This window comes from Manis pentadactyla, chromosome 19 (assembly GCF_030020395.1).
Source record: "Manis pentadactyla isolate mManPen7 chromosome 19, mManPen7.hap1, whole genome shotgun sequence".
NCBI lineage: Eukaryota > Metazoa > Chordata > Mammalia > Pholidota > Manidae > Manis > Manis pentadactyla.
Genome location: NC_080037.1, coordinates 9,421,676 through 9,441,541, shown reverse-complemented (window position 1 = coordinate 9,441,541; position 19,866 = coordinate 9,421,676). Strand labels below are relative to the sequence as shown.

At 47.1% G+C, this 19,866-nt stretch overlaps 1 protein-coding gene across 4 annotated transcripts; it reads right to left on the bottom strand.

Annotated features, from left to right (window-relative positions):
* Window positions 1-4,045: 4,045 nt before the first annotated feature.
* On the bottom strand, window positions 4,046-17,845 carry ETV3 (ETS variant transcription factor 3). 4 transcript variants are annotated; one of them, XM_036922606.2, is made up of 6 exons: window positions 17,655-17,845; window positions 16,393-16,550; window positions 15,671-15,729; window positions 14,842-15,079; window positions 13,463-13,578; window positions 4,046-8,747 (listed from the first exon to the last, which is right to left on the bottom strand). In XM_036922606.2, the coding sequence occupies exons 3-6, from the start codon at window positions 15,714-15,716 to the stop codon at window positions 7,609-7,611; spliced, it is 1,539 nt and encodes a 512-aa protein (XP_036778501.2). In that variant the 5' UTR covers window positions 15,717-15,729; window positions 16,393-16,550; window positions 17,655-17,845; the 3' UTR covers window positions 4,046-7,608. The 4 variants fall into 4 exon arrangements, with proteins under 4 accessions (XP_036778501.2, XP_036778497.2, XP_036778499.2 ...); XM_036922602.2 differs by having other exon boundaries at window positions 15,671-15,726; XM_036922604.2 differs by lacking the exon at window positions 16,393-16,550 and having other exon boundaries at window positions 15,671-15,726.
* Between the last annotated feature and the right edge of the window lie 2,021 nt (window positions 17,846-19,866).

Here is a 19,866-nt window from a genome sequence, read left to right as displayed (position 1 = left end):
AGTTCATCAAGTTCAAGTAAGTGACAAGAATGGACAAATGTTTGTTATTTTCAACATGGGGGTAGGAGGAGTTGGTCAGCAGAAGACCTAAATTTACACACCTACATATGCTGAAAAGGTTTTTCCCACTGGGCCAGGAGTGGGAAAATGCAAATGAACTCTCTCACCCATGATATTCTGAAGACAGACAAACCTTAGTTTCCCCTCCCCTTTCCTTCTGGTTAATTGCCAGGAGAGCAAAAATTATACAAAGAAGACAAACCTCAAAACACCAGATTATGGCTGGTTCCCCACCCGTTTATGTTACTCTTTGAGGAATCTGGGGAAAAGAGCAGAAGGAAGTCTTACTGACACCCTAGAACAAAGAGTCCTGCCCCGCAGATAGAATCAAGTCTGACCTCTGCCCTCCTTCTCTCCTTCCCTCCCCTCCCTGGTGAGGTCCCTGCAGGACTCAGGTGGGCCAGAGCCTGCCTCCCTCGCCGGCCCTTAGCTCTGGGGCCCAGTGTGTAAGACTCCAAGTGTTCTCCTAGATCACTAAGACTTCTCCTTTGGGCTGAAGATGGGGCGGAGCCGGCGCCTGACAGCCGAGGCAGGGCCGGGGACCCTGGGGCGGAGGCCTGCTGCCTCTCTGCCCTAGACTTCACTCCCCAGCCTCAGCCCACTGTTTGGGCTGTACCCTCCGCGTTGTCTGCCTGGATCCAGGAGCCAGGGGTCAGAGACGGGAGGAGGCTCTCCCTCCCTTCAACTTGAGCCTTGTCAGTCAGGTGCAGCTCATCTGCTTCTCGGGAGGCTTTGATCCTTGATCCTTTTCCCTTCTTGGCCAACCCCTGGAGCCTGTTTGACCAAAGTTAAGTGCCCCCTCCCCTGGGCCTGCTGCAGACACTGGCTTCCCCTCCTGTGCTCCAGATTACGACGTGAGGCCTGACACCTGGAGAAACACTGAGGCTGGGGACCCCTACTGCCCCAGCTCTGTATGTCTGGGAGGAGGAAGTGTGTTCACCTTTGCCTCAGGGATCCCAGACAATGAATGGGGACGGCAAAGGAGACCTGTCTGAATCACTAGGACAGGTGGCCACCTGGGCCCCCTTTCTCTCAGTGTAATACAGGCAGCATAGCATCCGCCTCCTCCTGAGAGGGGCCAGGGCATGTGCTGCAGAGACACAGAGCCTGGGAGTAAGGGAGCCCTGATGGTAATATAGCGGGACCTTGCAGAGACATCCTGGTATCTTTATCACTAAAAAGACCTTGAATACCAAGTGCTTTATGTGCACCACTGAATTCCCACCACAATCTTTTAAAATAGGGAAATTGAGGAACAGAGAGTTTCCATAATCTGCCCGAATTCTCATAACTAGTAAAATAGCAGGGGTGGGACTATGGGATTAAAACCAGTTCCAATTTATCTCCCTTCCTCAGCGAGTCCACACACCCAGCTGCTGAGAGAGGGGGTGAGCAGGAGCTGAGACAGGAGGCGTAGGGTGGGGGGCCCGGGGCTGTCTGAGGCAGCAGGCCTTTTGGGCTTTTCAACTGTCTTGCCTGCCTTTTTTTGCAGGTTTGGGGATAGGTGAATGAAGCTGGTACTAATGAATCCTAGGACAGGGGTAGGAAGGGGCCCAAGGTGGGGCTAGTTAGGCAGCATCTTATTGAGATGGGTCTCAGTTCATTTTTTTTCTTGCCCACATTCTGTGTGAGTAACTACCAAGCAGATACGTCTGTGAGTTCCCTGAGGGGAGGCAGGCTTGGAGGAAGGGAGTGAGTGAGTATAGATGCAGAAAGAGGGGGAGAGAGCCTGTACGTAGGAGAGGACAGGGTGACTGCAGGAGTGGTGGCCTGGGTGGGAGGCTGCTGGCGCTTGAACAGGGCCGCAAGGTCAGCGCCTTCTGCAGGGGGCCTGGATGTTTGACCACACACATGGGGACACTGGCGAGCCACTCTCGCCTAGTCCCTTTGCCTGTCCTCATAGTCCAAACCAGCATCCTCTAACAAACCTGTTTCTAGATCGTTCTTGTTATTTGCTTTATCAAACACTCACCAAGCATCTTTAGGCTTCAGGCGATGAGCTGGGCCCTGGAGATGAACAGAACCCTGTACCAGCCCCCTGCTTCTTGCCCATCCTGGGAGAAGCCGGACAGAGGGAGCACTGACAAGTGTGGAAGGGAGTTGGCACAGAGGTTAACAGGCTGTAGTAAAGCACACGGGAGTGCACAGGAGAAGCCACCGGAGGCAAGGACGTCTGGGTTGAATTCTGAGTAAGATATAATTGGGCCAAGTGGAAGGAAGATGGGTGTTCCGGGCAGTCAGACAGACCAGATCTGAAGTTCAGCAGGGCCACCAGGCCTTTCGCAGAGTGAGCACAGGTACTGAAGTTTGAACCCTGGTCATACCAGTTAATGTCTCTGTGACTCAGTGTTCCCCTCAATAAAATGGGAATTAAGCACAGCCCACACCTCAGAGGGTTGTCATGAGGATGAAGCAAGTTACTGCAAGTCAGCCCTTCAACACGCCTAGCACATAGTCACTGCTCTTTCTGCCCTGTTAGTGGCAGCATAGGCTTGTGAGGGTGGGAGTGTGTGTACACACGCATGTGTGGTTAAGGACGAGGCCTGAAAGCTAAGCAGGCCTGATCCTGAGGGCCCTTCTCAGCTAAACTGAGGACTGTAACAGGAAGAAAATGGGGAGCCACTGAAGGGTTATTCCCTCTTCCTCACCTCGAAGGGCTCTGCGATGTACCCTGTCCCCTCCCTGTCCCCGCTCTTTCCTCACTTCTCTTCAGCTGCTCAGCAGCACTCACTCCTCTTTGCTCAGAATTTGAACCACCACACAGTTCTGTGCATTGGTCTATGCAAGGTAGGGTGACAGGACCAGATATTTGGGATCCTAATCTCAAAACTTTATTCAGTTTCATTCCTATCCCGTCTCATTTACTTTCAGCAGCATGAGGGAGAGAAGCAGGAAGGTCTATATCCAAGTCCATGTCCAGCTTGACTTGGATTGCTGCAGAGAAGTCATTTACTTTTCAAAAGTCAACCACTTTTTCCTGTATACATGACTTAATAGTCTTGAACAGAGTTCAATTTGATAGACTGCTTAGTTTCTCAGGGCTATGGTCTTTGATCCTCATTGGCACAGCCCAAACTCCTTTGCAAAATAATGCGGATGGCCATTGCTAGAAGAGTAAAATGTACCCCCTCAGGCATCGGGTAAGACCCTTCATAATCCATCTCGGTTAGCCTCCAGCCTCACTCCTCAATTCCAACTCTGCTCAACTCACAAGACCCTTTAAGAGAGGTCAGATTTAACACCTGGCTGTGATTCTACAAATATGGGACCTTTAGAAGATCACCTTGTGTATCTGCCAGTGGTAAAATGGGATTACTTAGTCTGGCACTGTTTCTCTTAGGGTGAGTTATAGCGTATTCAATACCCCACCAAGATCCCCTCCAAACCCCTTTGGGTTCTTATCCTCGCCTCAGAAATACTATTTCTCTAGTACTGATTCACCATGTACTTAGAAAGTCACCACCCAGAAAGCCACCTTAGAGATGTGATTCACATATTGTAAAATTCACCCATTTAGTGATTGCAATTCAGTGGTTCTTATATTCAACTTGTACATCGATCACCATTAATCCCAGAACATTTTCATCACTCCGCCAAGAAAACACGACGCATTAGCAGTCATCATCCGCTCTCCTGGGCAACCACCGATCTGAGCTCTGCCTCTGTGGATTTACTTGTTTTGGACATTTCATGTAAAAAGAATCATACGAAGTGTGGCCTATGGAGTCTGGCTTTGTCATGCCAAGTTAAGGAATCCTCTGAACAATCCAGCGGCGGCACATCCCCCAACTAACTCGTCCCTGGCCTCAGGTGTCCTTTATCAAGCAGCAGCCCCGACTGCCTCCTCACCGTGCCGGCACCTCCTGAAAGGAGCAACAGGCCTGCGGCTGGGGCCCGCCAGCGTGGGCTCCGCTGGTTCCCAGGCACGACCCCCCGGCTCACTGTATGCACACCAACACCAACACCAACACTCTGCGACCATGACTTAAAATTATTATTTTTTATTTAACTTTAATTTCTGAGGTAAAATACTTTTCTTTCAACTTCCATAACAAAATACAGAGCTATTAGATACCCCTGGAAAAAATATGTATATTATACATATATTTCTATAACATTACATCATATATATATATAATATATATGCAAAAATTTGAAGACTTTATAGAAAGTGGAACATCTAAAAGGCACTGCACAATGGAGTTCAGATTATTTACACTTTATGTACATACACACAATTGATTCTGCATAAGTGGGTAACTAGGGAAGTCATCTTTCCCATTTGAGTGTCTCACTCACAAATCCCTGCATCACAACTGTAACTCAAAGAATGCCTACATAATTCAAAACAGGTTAACTGGTAACTTCCCCTTGGCGGCCCCCTCCTCCCCCCAGTGGAACAGTTCTTGAAAGACTGGATCGTGTTTTTCCCTTTAAACAAAATTAAAATGTTCCACTACCATTTACAAAACAAAATGCACAAACATAATTATGGAATAAATAAAAAAACAAGGGACAACAGCCAACTGACTTGACCTGCTTGGTGAGAAGTGATACACTTAATTATTATTATTATTTTTTAATGCTTCCGAAAGTTTCTTGGCCCATGGAGGACTAGGGTGCAGTAATTCCCTGCATTACTTATCAGGTTGGGTTCAACAGTGCAGCTTAAAACTGGGAGTAAAGGGACTTGGTGAATTTTTATGTTTCATTCTTAATCATTTTTAAAACAAAAAAAAGCTAATCAAGGCTAGATGCCCTTAAGAGATCTTGACAATTTTTTTTCTATAGTCAAAAACGCAAACTGTTTGCGTGAACAAGTTTTTGATTCCAAGATTTGTATTTGCAAAGTTTTAAACATTTGGCACAGCAAAATTTGGAATAAAAAATGGGGGAGAAATAATAGGTCTGGTTTTGTCCCTTTTCCGCCAGCTGTCAGACAGTGATGGGATGCTTACAGAAGGGAAAGGCCTGGCTTTGGGCCCGGCTGGTGACGGGTGCTGCCAGGAGTGGACGGGGGGAAGCTATACTCCATCCTTTTTGCCCAGGAAATATCAACGACTTCCAGGCTCCCCAGTCGGGGCCACTTCCTGAGCAAGCCCAAGTTCGGCTCTGTTTGAGGACCCTCCCCCAACCCCACCCCAGGGTGCAGTGCAAACGAATCAACGACTCACTGGTGGAAGAGCAAGCAGAGGAAACAGTTAAACACCAACAATTTCTTAAAGCCAAAAAACATTTTCATGGAGTTGAACATTTTTTGAGTATTTTTTTTCAAGTGTAAAAGCAGTGACACTTTGTTCCAACAGAAGCAGCATCTAGGAATGAATTCTGGCACTTGGGTTCTAGGGGATTACAGGTATGCATCATGAATTTTTCTCCTTATTTTAAAGGCCTCAAGTTTCTATTCCTGAGTTCATACCGACACTCACTGGCCCTCCCCTCTACTGGACAGAGAGGGTGGCCAGCCAGCCTCCCTGGTTAGATAGGGCAATGCCAACCAGAGACCCCGCCTCCACTTGCCTGGGCTTGCTTTCTAACTCGAGGTAAGTTGAGGTGCAGAGAATCTGACAAAAACACAACCCAACTAAAGGCAGCTTGAACAGGGAGTCCTTTGCAGCCCGATCAAAGCCTGAGTTGCTAGGGACCATTCTCCCAACCCCTTTCCCAGGGAAAAGTCACTCACGGAATATGAATCAAACAAGGGGGACGACGCTTGCCAAAAAACAGCATGATGGGCTCCAGTCCTCCTCAGCCACCTAGTCACTCACTCACCTGCTCTAGGCCTTCCTGAGCCCCTCTCTCATGCATGCACTCCAGCTTAAAGGCTCCCCCGCTCCCATTAAAGGACAGCCCTCCAAGGGGACTCACACAGGCTACAGTGGAGTCGGGAGTTTAATGCCTAGCAGCATCCCTGTGCCCACTCCTTGCCCCTCTCAGAGAGGGAGTTGCTTCTTCCCTCCCTGCTGCCCGGCAGATCTGAGCCATGCTCAATTAGTTCCATATGCTACACAGTTACATGTGACAAGCAGACAGCTGGCTGTGGATTCTGTCACTAGTCCAGGCCCCTTCTGCTTCAAATAAGATCAGTACTTTCCCATTCCTTTACGTTGATGAAAAGAAACTTCCCACGAAGAAACAACTCCTATCTGTAAACCGGAGTCTCAGGTAAGACAGCCAATCGATGGTGAGAACTGTCACAACCCAGGGAACTGGGCATGGCAAGGATGCAAGGCCCCAGCAGGACAGACTCCCACCCCTTCATTCACACGAGGCCCTCTGGTCCCTGGATACCTTCCACATCTCCTGTCCACCTGTTCCTTCAGTCTCAGTGGACGTCCACATGTACTTCCCCAGCTACCTTCAGTGTCTCCAGGTATCATCTGCCCTCAATTCCCACAATTCTGCCTTTTTGCTACCCATCCCGATAGTATCAAGAGGGGACAACTAAATACCAGCTCAAAATTTAACCATGTTTCGACATATCTGGGTTATCTGAAAAGCTGTCCATGCCCTTTTACAGGTTTATGTTGACAGACCCGTATCATGTTAAAGTATGTTCATTGTTAAGGCTTGACTTCAGAAAATGATAAGGGAACCAGACACAACAGAAAGACATCTCCGACGCTGTCACGCCTCTTAGTGAACTTGTTCACAGTCACACTTTGGTTTGGCTCCCCAAACCCTCAATGGAAAAGGAAAAATGAAGATCATTTTGTGTTTGTTCTGTTTTTAAAGGCATTGGGTTACATCCTCCTGCCCTCTTCTTCCTTCCCTGAACAAGAGTTTACAACTCCTCATGGCTTCTTAATAGGTGAAGTAGGTAAAAAGTCCAGAAATTCACAGCAGGGCTTCCGGTCCCAACCGCGGCGCCTGGGCCTGCCTCCCCGGCCCACTCTAACTGGCAGTACTCTTCATGTTTCCTGAAAATATTTTTTAAAAAGGCAAAGAAAAAATGCCAAACAACAACAAAGGAAAAAAGAAAAAGAGCAACATCTGACCATCTCCCCGCCCCAGTAAGACTGAGATTATCTTATTCCTCCCCTGAAATAATTATAAAGAAGCATTTCAGGCAAAATATGTACTATTAATGGTCTCTCACTGATCAACCTCCCCACCACGCCCTTTCCCTTTTACTTGCATCTCTCAGAGCAAAATAAATTCGCTAATGGCTTTCCATACATAAATACAATAGAAAAGAAAGAAGTCTGGAACCTGAACTATCATGGGACCAAACAGGATCTTGGCCCTTCGGGAGCTTGTCACAAAGTGTAAGCCTCCATGGGAAACAGAGGCTCTTTCTCCCTTCAGTTCAACACCCTTCCTGTGTCCTACTCATCAGGAGAGTGTGTTCACATCCCACCTAATTTACAACAGAAGGTACCCCATCCCATCCCCCAAACATAAAAACAGACGTCTATGTCCCAGATGATCAAAGAGTCTAGTTCCCTCCCCCCCTCCCTCCCGCCCCACCCCCGCCCTGAAATCTTGCTACATAAATACACGTATGCATTGATTACAGTACGAACAGCTCCCCAGCCACTTGCAGTTCTATGCGTCGGCAGCTGCTGTTGCGAAGCCCCGGGGTCCCGGCCCGTCCCAGAGGGACTTGCTGTTCTTGCTCAGCTCCCGGGCTTCAGGGTCGTCGTTCCAGCGTCGCTTCAACCGAAGCTTGGGTGGCATCAGGGCATCCTCCTTCTTCTCAGGCGCACTGGGCTCTTTCCCAGGCCTGTCCTCACTGTCTTCAGTCACCTCCAGGGGCTCTTCACTTGGGGCGCTAATGGGCACAGTGGCCCAGGCAGGCAGGGCAGCTGGGCGGGCAAAGACGGTGCCTCGTTCCTCTGTGACGGTCCTGCTGGGCACGGCGCCCTCTTCTTTCGAGCGCTCCTCCTTCTCCCGAGCCGGCAGCCTCGGACTGTCAGGACCCTTCTCAGAGGCTGGCTCCAGCTTGATTCTTGCGGGGACAGGAGCCACGGTGGGGGCAGCGACAGGGGCTGGCTCCTCATTGCTCTCTGCCCTCTCCCGGTTCTTGCGCCCGACTGGCGGGGGCTGCAGCTTGATAGAAAACTGGGTTGACTCCTCAGGATGCATTTGGCACTGCAGCGGGGGAACCATGAGCCCTGGGTAACGGGGAAATGTCCGCGGGCTCAGATGGTAGTTGAACACAGAACAGGCTTGAGAATGAAGGTAGTGTTTCATTTCCTCAGGGTTGAAGGAGAAGCAACTGCTGCTGGTGAAGGGGCTCAGGCCTGGCGATGGGCTGTAGGAGAAGATGGTGGGAGTCAGGGAGAGGGCTGGTGAAATGGGGACGTTAAGGACACCCCCTCGGCCAGGGACTGGAGAAACAGCGAAGGGACTGTGGGGGTCAGGGTACATCCCTGGCCTAGTGAACAGAGGAAGCATTATGTCAGGCTTGCGTTTCTGATGGCCAATCCCTCCTCCACTGACGGCATTCCGGGAGGACATGAGATCCACACCCCGGCGCCAGTCAGCAGCTGAGCCATCCTCCAGCTCCGACAGCTCCGCCTTTCTGTCAGAGCCATTAGTTGAGTCCTGGCCAGAAGCGGGTAGGGAGACAGCAGAGAACCGCCCTGGCTGCACGTCACTAGTCGGGGAGCGGGCGTCCAGAGGTGGGAAGTGGAACCGGGAGGAGGCTGTCGGTACCGGCGGCGCGCTCTGGGGAACCACACCTGCGATGGCAGAAAAGACAGAGGCCGCTTCAGAGTCTGCCAGCTCAGGAGCAGTACTTTCACTTAACGCTAAAGTAAGTTCAAGATGTTTAGTAACAACAGGAAAGAAACACTCCAGCTGGACTGAATCCCTCAGCTCCGTCTTCCCAGTAACTACTGCTCAGCTTATCTACCCCATTTAGATGTCACCTTTCTCTAGCCTCTCACTCACTTTATCTTCACAGTACTCTTTATTATCTAAATGATCATTTACTGATTTGGATTCTAAAACAAATTCCACGAAGGCAGGCAAACCAACCAATGCAGAGGTGACTTGTGTGTAACGCCAAGCACTACAAGCCTGGAGACCCTGTGCCTAACATACGGACACCTGCAAGACCACACTGTAAAACAAAAATAGATTCAAAAAAAAAGATCATATATTTAAGGGAAGTTCTTTTTTATGGTGCAGCTTTTCTCATTTCTGATAGAAAATCATTACTTTACAGAAATTCAGTTATTTTTCAATCTCTCCAGATCTGTTTTACTCTAACAAAATATGTATAATGATCTCCATTCTGGAACATCCTTTCAATGCTTTTCAAGCACTGAGGAGATTGGAGAAAACCCAGGACCCACGCTTCTTGCTAAAATTGAAGCTCCAAGTGGAAACCAACACAGTGCAGATCAAGTCAACTTCAGAGGCTCTCAAGTTCTCAACTCCCCCAAAGGTCCTTCTGATGTAATGGGGCATAAAGAAGTATGCCACCTGAGGCCTCAGGGACCCTTTGGGTTCCTGGGACAATTCAGTGGCTTCTATCACTGATGACTGAGGCAGAGATAGGGGAGCAGGAAAAGGAGAAAAATAACTAACACCCAAGTATGTCAAAGTATGGTGATCTAGGAGAAGAAACAGAAAAGGTACATAAGATACGATGTGGTTAGGAATCGCCCCCAGTCAGCTGCCTCCCTCTATTCTTGGTGTAATGGGGGCATCCTCAGATAGGACGCTGGAGTTGGCTTGTCTGTGCAAGACTGGCTTTCTGGGCACACAGACTGACTAATACTGTGCCAGAGTAGCATTTCCCAACCGATGTTCCATAGAACACCCTTCTGCAGGACCTTCTTCACCCTAAAGTCACTGATTTAATCTTACAGTTGGGGAAACAGATGGATGACCTTGTACATAATTTAAGCAGAGTCAAAAAGGATCCCAGGCCAGAAGTGCCTGTTCTCTCTGCTATTACAGGGGCTAAATTTCTACTCCTTTTGGTTCTTTTGTATCTTGATTTTGTATTAAGAGCACATCTATTTAAAAGCAAAAAAACCACTTCTAACTTGTTCGGAAGGGCCGAATTAAGTATAATATGGTGGCAGTGGGGTGGGGGGACCGGGAAGAGAAGGTCGTGTCTCCTAAACAATTTGGTTTATTTACTTATTCATTTACTTGAACTAGGGAATATCTCAGTGTTTTTCACAGGCTTGGGTATGCTGTCCATCTGCAAGGCAACAGAATACACAGCATTTTCCTCAAGTATCTAGAAGAGAGCAAAAGAAGGCAAAACCTAAGAGCAATGTTGGAAGGAGCATTCTGCACCCCTCACCTCTGATAAACCACAGCAGCACTACTTTTATCGTGTTATATGCTGAGATAGCAAAACAAGGATTTTGTTTGAAATCCGCATGTTACGTACTAGAAGTTACTATTTATAAAGTCCTTAGGACAGCATTAGCACAGAGCAAACTGCACATATTTGCTGAAATAAATAACTTTTTTTATTAGATAATAATCATGGCTTAAAGACCAAATCTTTAAAAGACACAAATCATTTGCACATTGACTATATATTAGACAATGATTTTAGAGCTTTGTTTCATTTCCTGAATGTGGCAATGCCACTGTGGTTACGGAGGAGAATGTCCCTGGGAGATACATGCTGAAGTATAGAGGGGTGGAGTGTCCTGTCTGTAACTTAATGTCAGAAGACTTAAAAAGCATATACAGATATAAAGCAAATGTGGCAACAATGTTCATGACCAGTGACTCCAGAAAGAAATATATGGATGTTCACTGTTCTATTTTTTCATTTTCTGTAGGTTGGAAGTTTTCCAAAATAAAAGTGTAAAAAACGGGTGGGGAGGCATACAGTGACAGGTTTCAAGTTCATCCTTAACTGGTCTGTGCTGCTCCCACCCTGACAGGCAACCATTTTTACTAATGTCTACTGTAACTTTCCAATGTTTCGTGTGCAAGTACAGTAAATATTTAAAAATATATTTAAGAACATATTTTATAAACGATTTTAATGATAAAAATGAGATACTGTATGTAGAACTACTTCATTACCCAAGCACTAGGTACTCTGCTCCAGACTGTTAACAGTGAGTAAGTAGGGTGGTGGGGAAGGGAAAAAAGAACATTTACTTTAATTTTTTATTTTGTGAACTTCTGTATTATTTGGATATGCTACAATCAACATGTATTGCTTCTGTTTTTAAAAAAACACAGATCAAAATAGTCCAACTGTATCAGCCTGCACCACCGAGACATGACGTCTCTGGACTCCAGGACCTAAACCCACACAGCTCTGCTTCTTATAGTGCTTATCGTAGCACTATAATATATTCTGAAATGTATTAAACCTCATGTATTTTACCTCTTCTGCTAAATTCTAAGTTCCTTGAAGGAAGAACTCTCCCATCATCATCTTTTTTTTTTTGTATTAAACCTCATATATCTTATCTCTCCTGCTAAATTGTATGTTCCTTGAAGGGAAGAACTCTCCCATTTTTTTTGGTGGGGGTCTTTAGGGCCTAACACAGTGCCTGTTGAATAACTGAACGAATGAATCCTAATCCAGGGGAGGAATGTATGATGGATTCCGTAAAAGGTGGATTTTAGCAGCTCAACTTCTCAGGAATTGTTTCCTGAGAAACTGTTCGACAGGCTAACTGTATTCAACTCACCTTATCAATCTTTGCCTTTGCTGCCATCCTTGACTTCACCATTTGTACAATGCGCATATAGAGACCTATTCGTCACTGGGCTGGGAGAATTGCAGGAGGTGACTTGTAGAAGCACTAAGCAAAAGCACCTCCACTAAGCAGATGTTCAAAAGATGTCACATTACCTTTGTCATCACAACAGGTAACCTGAAACAACACTTGGCCCATCTGGGTAAAAGTCCTTTATGAACTGATGTCAGCTCTCTGGCACTGTCTGCATCTGGGAAGTAAGCGACCAAGCAGCAGGCCTGAAAGAAACGCTGCTTTGCTCCCAGTGACTTTCTGATTAGGGTCTTGAGCTTAGTTATGAATCAATTGCCTTTGGGCAGAGTAGGTTGTGTTAGATAACTACAGTTAGGTTTCCAGACCAGTTTTCACAGAGGGTCCAGATTTCCTTGCCCTGGAAAAAAATACTACTCCCAAGGGTTGATGGGTGCCTCATTCCAGGCTGTCTGAGTGGCTGGACTTTTGTGTTTTGATTAGACAAAAATGGGTCAAAGACAGAAGAATGAGACCAATGAGGCCTCTTCTGTGGGCAGTAGTATGGAAGAGTATGGAACACTAATACATTCTTTGAACCTGCTGGTGTGCCCATCTAGAGTCCCCATTCCTCTAGGTACTCAGGGAGGGGGCAGGAGTGAAAAGTAGAGGAAATGAGATTCCAGTGGCTAGAACAGGTTTGATTTCCTTACACCTCTCCCTCAGGCACAAGGAAAGAAAACAGGTTGTAATTAGAGAGCTGCATTCCAATACCACTTTTTTTTTTTTAAATGTATGCCCCAGGGACAGGAGGGAGTAGCTACAGAAGGAGAGATGGAACTGTAATGATAGCAGCATCAAGCTAAAACTGCCCTAACTTGTTGTGTGTAGTAATTATATATCTACAATGGATCTCAGCACCACATTCTCTCAGCCACACCCCCGCTCTAATTTTTCAGGTTTCTCCCAACTTTTCTCTGAGAAGCTGTAATACTGCAGAATCACCATTTCTTTGCCTTAACATACAATGCCACAAAGACAGAGTATTGGTGGACAGAGTAGTTAAAAATACAATCTATTTTCTTGGGCAAAAGTGTGATTTGGCTCTTAAAAAACAACACAGAAACACCCAAACACCCTTACAAAGAAACTGCCTTCTGCCTCCAGAGCTGTGAGGGAAAGCTGTCCCAAGGAGGGCTGGAGGGGAGAGAAGGTCAAGTAACCCCTTCTCTGAGGAGGGGCTGGTACAGATCAAAGACACTGCTTTCACTGCCAACACTCGACCTCCCCTTCTGTGATCAAGGATGCTGTGGTTTTGATGATATTCACATGATAAGGGAGAGCTTGGCAGTTTTCACAGAAAATCGGAAATGTTTGTAGAAACAGGTTCTCTTCTATGAAAGCGCTACTGGGCAGGGTACTAAAACTCTTGAGTCCTGAATTTAAAGACCAACATACATCTATGGAATATCACTCCTAAAGAGGACAGTGTAATAATATAAAGAGGTTACAAATAATATGCAGAAAACGGAACCATATAAATAGACCAAAGACATCAATCTTGATGCTGCAGAGCCTGTCACTCCCTGTATGAGACAAATGGGAGAACTTGAGCAAGAATACAGAGGCAAGCCGAAGGATCACGTTGCTTTAGTGTGATCCCTTAAACATGCCAGGTCTTAAGACTTCAGTTTTTAAAAATTCTTTTTCAACTCAAAATTCACCCCCAACCAAGAAAGTTTGCATCTTACCACTTGACCGAATGTTGATGAACGGGTAGTTGGGCATCACCAGCTTGCTGAAGTTAAATTTATAAGTAAACCTTTTTCCTTTTGTTTTATGAAGGATCCTCTTGTTGTAATAGTATCTGTAAAAGCAGGAATGCAAGTCAATTTACCTTCCAGCTACTGACAAGTTTTGATACTTAGGTAGCCATGAAGTCCAACAATTCTTGCTCTGAGTATTATGTGTAAACTCTACTACCATTCTTCCGCTGCCATACCCTCAGATTAGGGATGAGAAGCCTAAGAGCTTATTTTCAAGTAGCTCTAGTTGAAATTCAATTTTCAACTAGTTCTAGTCCTTAGCTAGAGCTTTACCAAGACAATCTCACTTCAAGATCCTGAATGCCTATCTTAGCTCAACCACCTTTCTTCTCCATCTCTCTACAGTTTCAATTCTACAGTCCATTTCCTTCCTGTTCCACTATATGTCATCGTCTAGTTTCTCTTTTTTGCCTTGCCCAGGTGGGGGCAGACAAGTCTCTTGGGAGATCTGATGTGGTTAGTCTGGAGGCCTAAACTCTAGGCATTGACAAAGGAATGTACAATTGTTTAAGGATGGCAGGTCAAACAATGGTATACCCTGATCTGGAAAACAGCAGCCAGCTTGGCCTGCTTTGCTTTCAAAAGGATGTGAGAGACCAGCAAAGCTGCTGCACAGATTTACTTTCAGGATCACTAAGAATGAAGAAAAGCAAGGGAACTTCAGCGTACCTGGGACCTTTAGCTTCACATCTATTCAGTAGTAGGTTACAAACTGCCTTCTGGCCCCCTGAGGGCTGAAGGATTATGAAATGTAAAGACTGACAAGGGGAAAAGAGAACCTGAGAAAGCTTACACTGATCAATCTTTAGATATGTTGAAGTAACCTATGGACTGACAACTGAGCTCAGAGATGCAGCTCCTGAAAGGCTAGGACAGTACCATTCAGGGAGCCCTCTGCCTGTGTGCCTGCTTCACTTTATCTAGTTTCCAGGAGTGGCTAGAGAAGAGAAATGATAATAGATTTCAATGGGGAGGTTTAAACTAATCTTTTGGATTATAAATGGGCTCCGATCCATGTTTCACCATATACTCTCGCCCACTACAGAGCAGAATCGGCTGTCAGGACCCAGTGCCAACCAAGCTGGAATTCCCTCCTACATATAACCAAAGATATGCCTTTCCTCCTCCCATGCCTGCACTACTCAGATTCAACAGCTCTTCTACTCCCACTTTAAAGCTACACATTATTCGCTCAGATAGTGTAGTCTCTTATCACCTGATACCCTTTTTATCTAACATGCACCAAACTGCTTAGTCTCTTTCTAATCTGTTAACACCATGGATTTGGGAATCCTTTCCCTCACCTGAGGGCCCGGCTGAGCTTGTCATAATTCATCTGTGGTTTGCATTTCCTGCGGCCCCAGAGGCGGGCCACCTCATCTGGGTCCTTGATGACAAATTCCCCGTACTCTCCCTGCTGCCAGGCGATGACATGGCGGAACTCCTCCTTCTGCAGCAGCTCCAGGATGAAGTGCCACAGCTGGATCTGCCGGGAGCCGGGGGATGACTCTGTTTTATAAGCCCAATCAGGAAACTGATACCCTTCAATGTGAAAAGGGCAAGATCAAGGCAGTTAGGAGCTAAATAGTACATACCATTATCCCCGACTTCACATTCCAATGCTCAGAATCTCTAGAGTGCTGTGCAAACATGCCATAAACACCCTTTCAGTCAGCTGGGGCTAACCACAACAGGGGAGAGGAAAGCACAGAGGTTACTTTTCTTGTGGCAATCATTAAATACGATAGAGTTGAGGACCAGCACCCTGGTGTCCTAATTTCTTACCCTTTCATACATTACTGAATCTCACATCTATTTTCTATGAAGGTATGGGAGTTCCAAAGGGAACAAACTGAAAAGAAAAGCTGATGTTTTAGGAAAGTGCAGCTGAAAATCTCTCACCTCTAAAGTTGCATTGTGTTTCTAACAGTAAAGAGACTAATGCTTGGGACAAAGGTGTGGTGACTAGACACATTAAATATACACCCACCAGAAAGAAACTGTCCTAGCAGTATCCACACAGACAAGAGGCTGTTAGTCATGGCCTGGCGTTTGTGAATAGAGCCCAGATGGAGAGAAAAGGAACCAGTGAGGGACATACTAGGTAATCAGAGATGATTAATTTCTGCTCACCTCCACCTCCTTCTGGCTTTTCCACGATGCTACAGCCTGCTTTCATTTTCACCCTCCTGCTGAGAGATATAAGCCACACCAATTACTTTAAGGTGCTATTTACTTATTATCCTCCCAAAGTTTTCTGGCACAGCCTTTCCCAAACTTCCTTTTCCCTGTTTTTCCCTCCTTATGTAACCTTCTTTCTTTCAAACATGTCGCCTCCTCCAAACTGCTAATCCTCAAGTCATCAAATGATGGTCCTCAGGTCATCAGCTTCAAAGGCCATAATTATCTCTCACCTGACTTTAGAACACAAAGTGTAAACACTGTCTTTAATGTTTACTTTCTTCCTTCTGACCAGCCCTTCAAATGTAAAAAAAGGAAAGGTACAGTGAAACGGGTCCAAAAAGGCAGCCAAAACAAGTCAAACAGTTTGTCTTCTATTACTAGACAGGCCCAGATGCCAAGATACACACGCCTGAATTCACCCAGATGTACCAGTTTGAAGAAGAGTGGAAAGAGTTCCAAATCCATCTGATTGCCACTGAAGAAAGAACATCTGATATTGATTTGTTTTCCTGAATTACGTGAGATGAGAGAAGGGAAACTCCTCCGTCAGAAACAGCCCCCTCCTTGAAAAATACTATGGGACTCAGGAAGCACAGACACCATACATACAATTACTCTGTACAAGAAACACACATTCCCAAAGTATTTCTGAGAAATTTCTTTTTTCTTACATTTTCTCTCTTTCAACAAGAAGGAATTAAAGCAGGCATTTCAGAGAACCTTCTATTCATTAAGTGGAGGGAGTCTTGCTGCATTCTGAATCCATTCCGTTCAGATTCACATATCCTCATCCTGTTCCGAGCAGCAAGCAGCTTTGTATCAGTCAACCCTTTAGCAAAAAAGGAGGGAAGGGTGAAACTGCCAGAGGGAGATGCAGGCAGGAGGGCAGATCTGCCCTCACTGATCCCCAGGGTGGATGACAGGTCCTCAGCACCCACATTAGGAAGAGTCTGGACGGAATGTAAGTGCCTCAGTGGCCTCAGGGTGGGGTGGAGACAAATTCCTCATCTTGGAAATTTCATCTAAGCTAGGATTCCTCCAGATCCTTTAAATTTTTTTCTCACCATACACGTCAACAAGATCAGCAAGTCTATAAAACTGCCAGGTAAGGAGGATGAGATAAATTACCCAAAGGAAGGAGAAAACAGACACACAGCCACATACACAACAAACACAATAACAAGGCCTCAGAGGTGAGGCAGGAGTTTCCTCTCCGGGCTGCTCCCATCTCCGTGACAATAGGGGAGGAAAAACACTAATTTCCCCACCGCTCCAGGAAGCTAGCTGCCTTAGACTGCAACTCCTAGGCTGCTCTGTAGGATCTCAGGGCCTTTATCCAGGAATGCCCTTCAACTACCACGATTCTGGGGTCCGAACCCCGCTGCAACAGTGACTTGATCAGGAAGCTCTCTCCTGACACCCCAGCTCCCCAATTTCCCTCCACAAAGGCTCTCCTCCCAGAAGCCCGGAGGTGCCTCTCTAAGCCTTTCACAAATTCACACCGAGGACACTGTGTCCCAGCAGGGCCACTCATCTCAACTCTGTAAACCCCACGGGGCCCCTCTCTGCTCTTCGGATCGCGACCCTTCCCTGAAGAACAAGGCATGCCTCGTCTGACGCTGCGGAGCCCGGCGGCAGCTCCCGGTCGCGGTCCCGGCTCTCGCAGCCCCGGCAGCCTCTTTTACACCTGCCTCCCGGCCGGAGCTCCCTCGCCCCGTGGCCTCGCGGCGCCACGGAACCACCGCACGAACGCTGCCCTAGGTTCCCGTCGCCCCTCAGACACGGGGCCCCCTCCCTCCCCCGCCCTCAGCGCTGGGTGAGGCCCGGCTGGGTGGTCACGTGGCCCGCTGAGCGACCCCCGACCCAGGGACGCCGTTCCGCCGAGGTTCCGGGAGCTGGCCCGGAGGGGCCCGGCGGCGAGGCCGGGACTCACCGCTCCCCGGCACGGCCAGTCCTCGGTCCGGTCTCCTCCGCGGCGTCTCGGGCTCCTCCTCATCCACCCCAGCAGGAAGTGACCTCCTCGGCTGCCTTCGTCACTTCCATCCTCAGCAGGGAGGGCGGGGAAGGAGGCGGCGCCCGGCCGCCGGCCCCCCAGCCCCGCCGCGCCGCACCCAGCCGCGTCCGCCTTCCCTTTCTCCTTTCCGCAGACGCCGACTTCCGCCCGCACTCCACCCACAGCGCGCGCTCCTCCCGCCGCGCCTCCGCCCCGGCGCTGCGCGTGCGTCACGCTGCGGGGACACGTAACTCACGCTCGTGGTGGCGGCCGGGGTGACGCCAGAGGAGGGGGCGCTAGGCCGCCGCGCGCGTCGTCGCAGCTCGCGGCGCGGGCGACGCGCTACCCTGGAACCCTGCCTGTTGGGAGGGGACCCCACCGAAAGGGGCCGGGGCCAAGCCAGCCCCCAGACCGCGGAGAAGGGCCCTGCCACCTCCCGGAGAGCAGAGCCCGCACAGTGGGAGAGAGGAACCCCCAGACTTAAGAGGAGCTCTCCCCGCTCTAAGAAACGGCCCTTTCATACACTAGTAAAGAAGCCGCGAAGCTTCCTCTGAAGCTCTTTGCTTTAGGTATTTACCCCTTCCACCCCCACTTCCCCGTAAGGGGAGTATTCCGTTTCCCAGCTTGTGTCCATCATTCTGCATTTAGTCTTAGTCTGTCCAGATCTAAGCTTGCAAGTCTTCTTCATAAGTCATTTAAGTACATCTCTCTTTTCTTTTTCTTCTATCTTTGGTCCCTTCTCAAGCAATTACAAGTATCTTGTCCAACGTATTTTTGTTTTTCCTTTAAGGTTTGGAAATGGTATAGAATCTGAAGCGGTTCAACCCTAGCCGCATATGGCTCAGTGGTGTCCAGGCCTAATTTCACTCCAGAGGCAGAAATAAAGGAAGAGTGAGGATCAGTACAGATTAAATTAGAATAAACAATAAGGGTGTGGCAGAAAGGAAGTTAGAGAACTGAAGGAGAATTGAAGAACAATTTGGGATAAAGGAGTAAACGTCCTTTGTACCGTTGTTCTGATAACACCTTTACGTCTTGAATGCTGCAAAGACCATGGAAACAACCCATTAGTTGTCAGAAAAGTTGGGCTTTCAGATTTGGATTTGCTACTAGCTATTTAGCTGTTGATAAATTAACTAGTCAGTCCCCTCTGGGCCCAAAGTTATCTTTACTGTTTGAAAAGAAAGGATAACAGCACTTGTGATAAAAGGTAGATTAGAAAAATCCTACTATGTAGATAAATGAGCAAACGTTTAATGTCATAAAAGGGACTAATCTGCAACTATACCGTGAGCTCTTTGTAGGAACTGTCTATATATCCTTTGTATCTTTGGCATAGTACCAAGAACAATGTCTTATATATAAATGTCAGATGTTTGCTTGAACATTCTTTTTAAAACATTGGGGTTTAGTTAGGTGATGTAAATTATAGTCAGGTCCCGGTGCCTTCATTTACTGGCTGTGTGACCTTGGTTAAGTTACCTAAGTCTCTTGTCAGTTCTTCATCTGTATGAACATAATACCTATAGCATCTACTCATGTGGTTGTATTAAATGTGTTAATATACATAGAGTGTTTAGAACAGAACGGCACAATGTAAATGTGGCAAATGAACAAATGTTGGCAAAAATAATCATAAGAATCATTATCATAAAAATCCTTAAATTCTCACCCACCCATGCAAATCTTAGTAATTGTGTTAACTCAGAAATGAACTCGTGATCAGGAATGAGCAGCTTCTTCCAAAAGTCTGATATTGCTGTCCTTTGGCTCATGGCTCAAGTTGTAATGATCAGGCCCAGTACTTCACCTCCAAGGAAGGACCCTGTGTTCTACAAAGGGCCAGTGACCAGAGTATAGGGATTCTTTCTGTATTTTCTTATTCACCCCAGTCTCCTAGTGGTTGTCTACTGCTGCTTCTCTGACTAATTAAGGTCACAAACGATGACTTGAGTAAACACAATTAACAGAGAAAACAGGTCTCTGCCTGGCCTGAGTCTAAACAGATACATGGAGAAATGCCTATGCCTGAAGAGCTCAACAGAATTTTTACATTAAGAATCTAATCACCGGCCTGAAACTCAACAGGTGAATTTGGGTTTGATAAAACAGACTGGGAACTGGCTAACAATTACTGGATGAATGAGTTTTG

Excerpts from the sequence above, each read along its gene's own strand:
- ETV3 (XM_036922602.2), bottom strand. Across the intron at positions 15,080-15,670 it reads AAAGCCAGAAGGAGGTGGAG|GGTATCAGTTTCCTGATTGG; the intron begins GTGAGCAGAAAT and ends TTCACATTGAAG. Across the intron at positions 13,579-14,841 it reads AAGCTCAGCCGGGCCCTCAG|ATACTATTACAACAAGAGGA; the intron begins GTGAGGGAAAGG and ends CTGCTTTTACAG.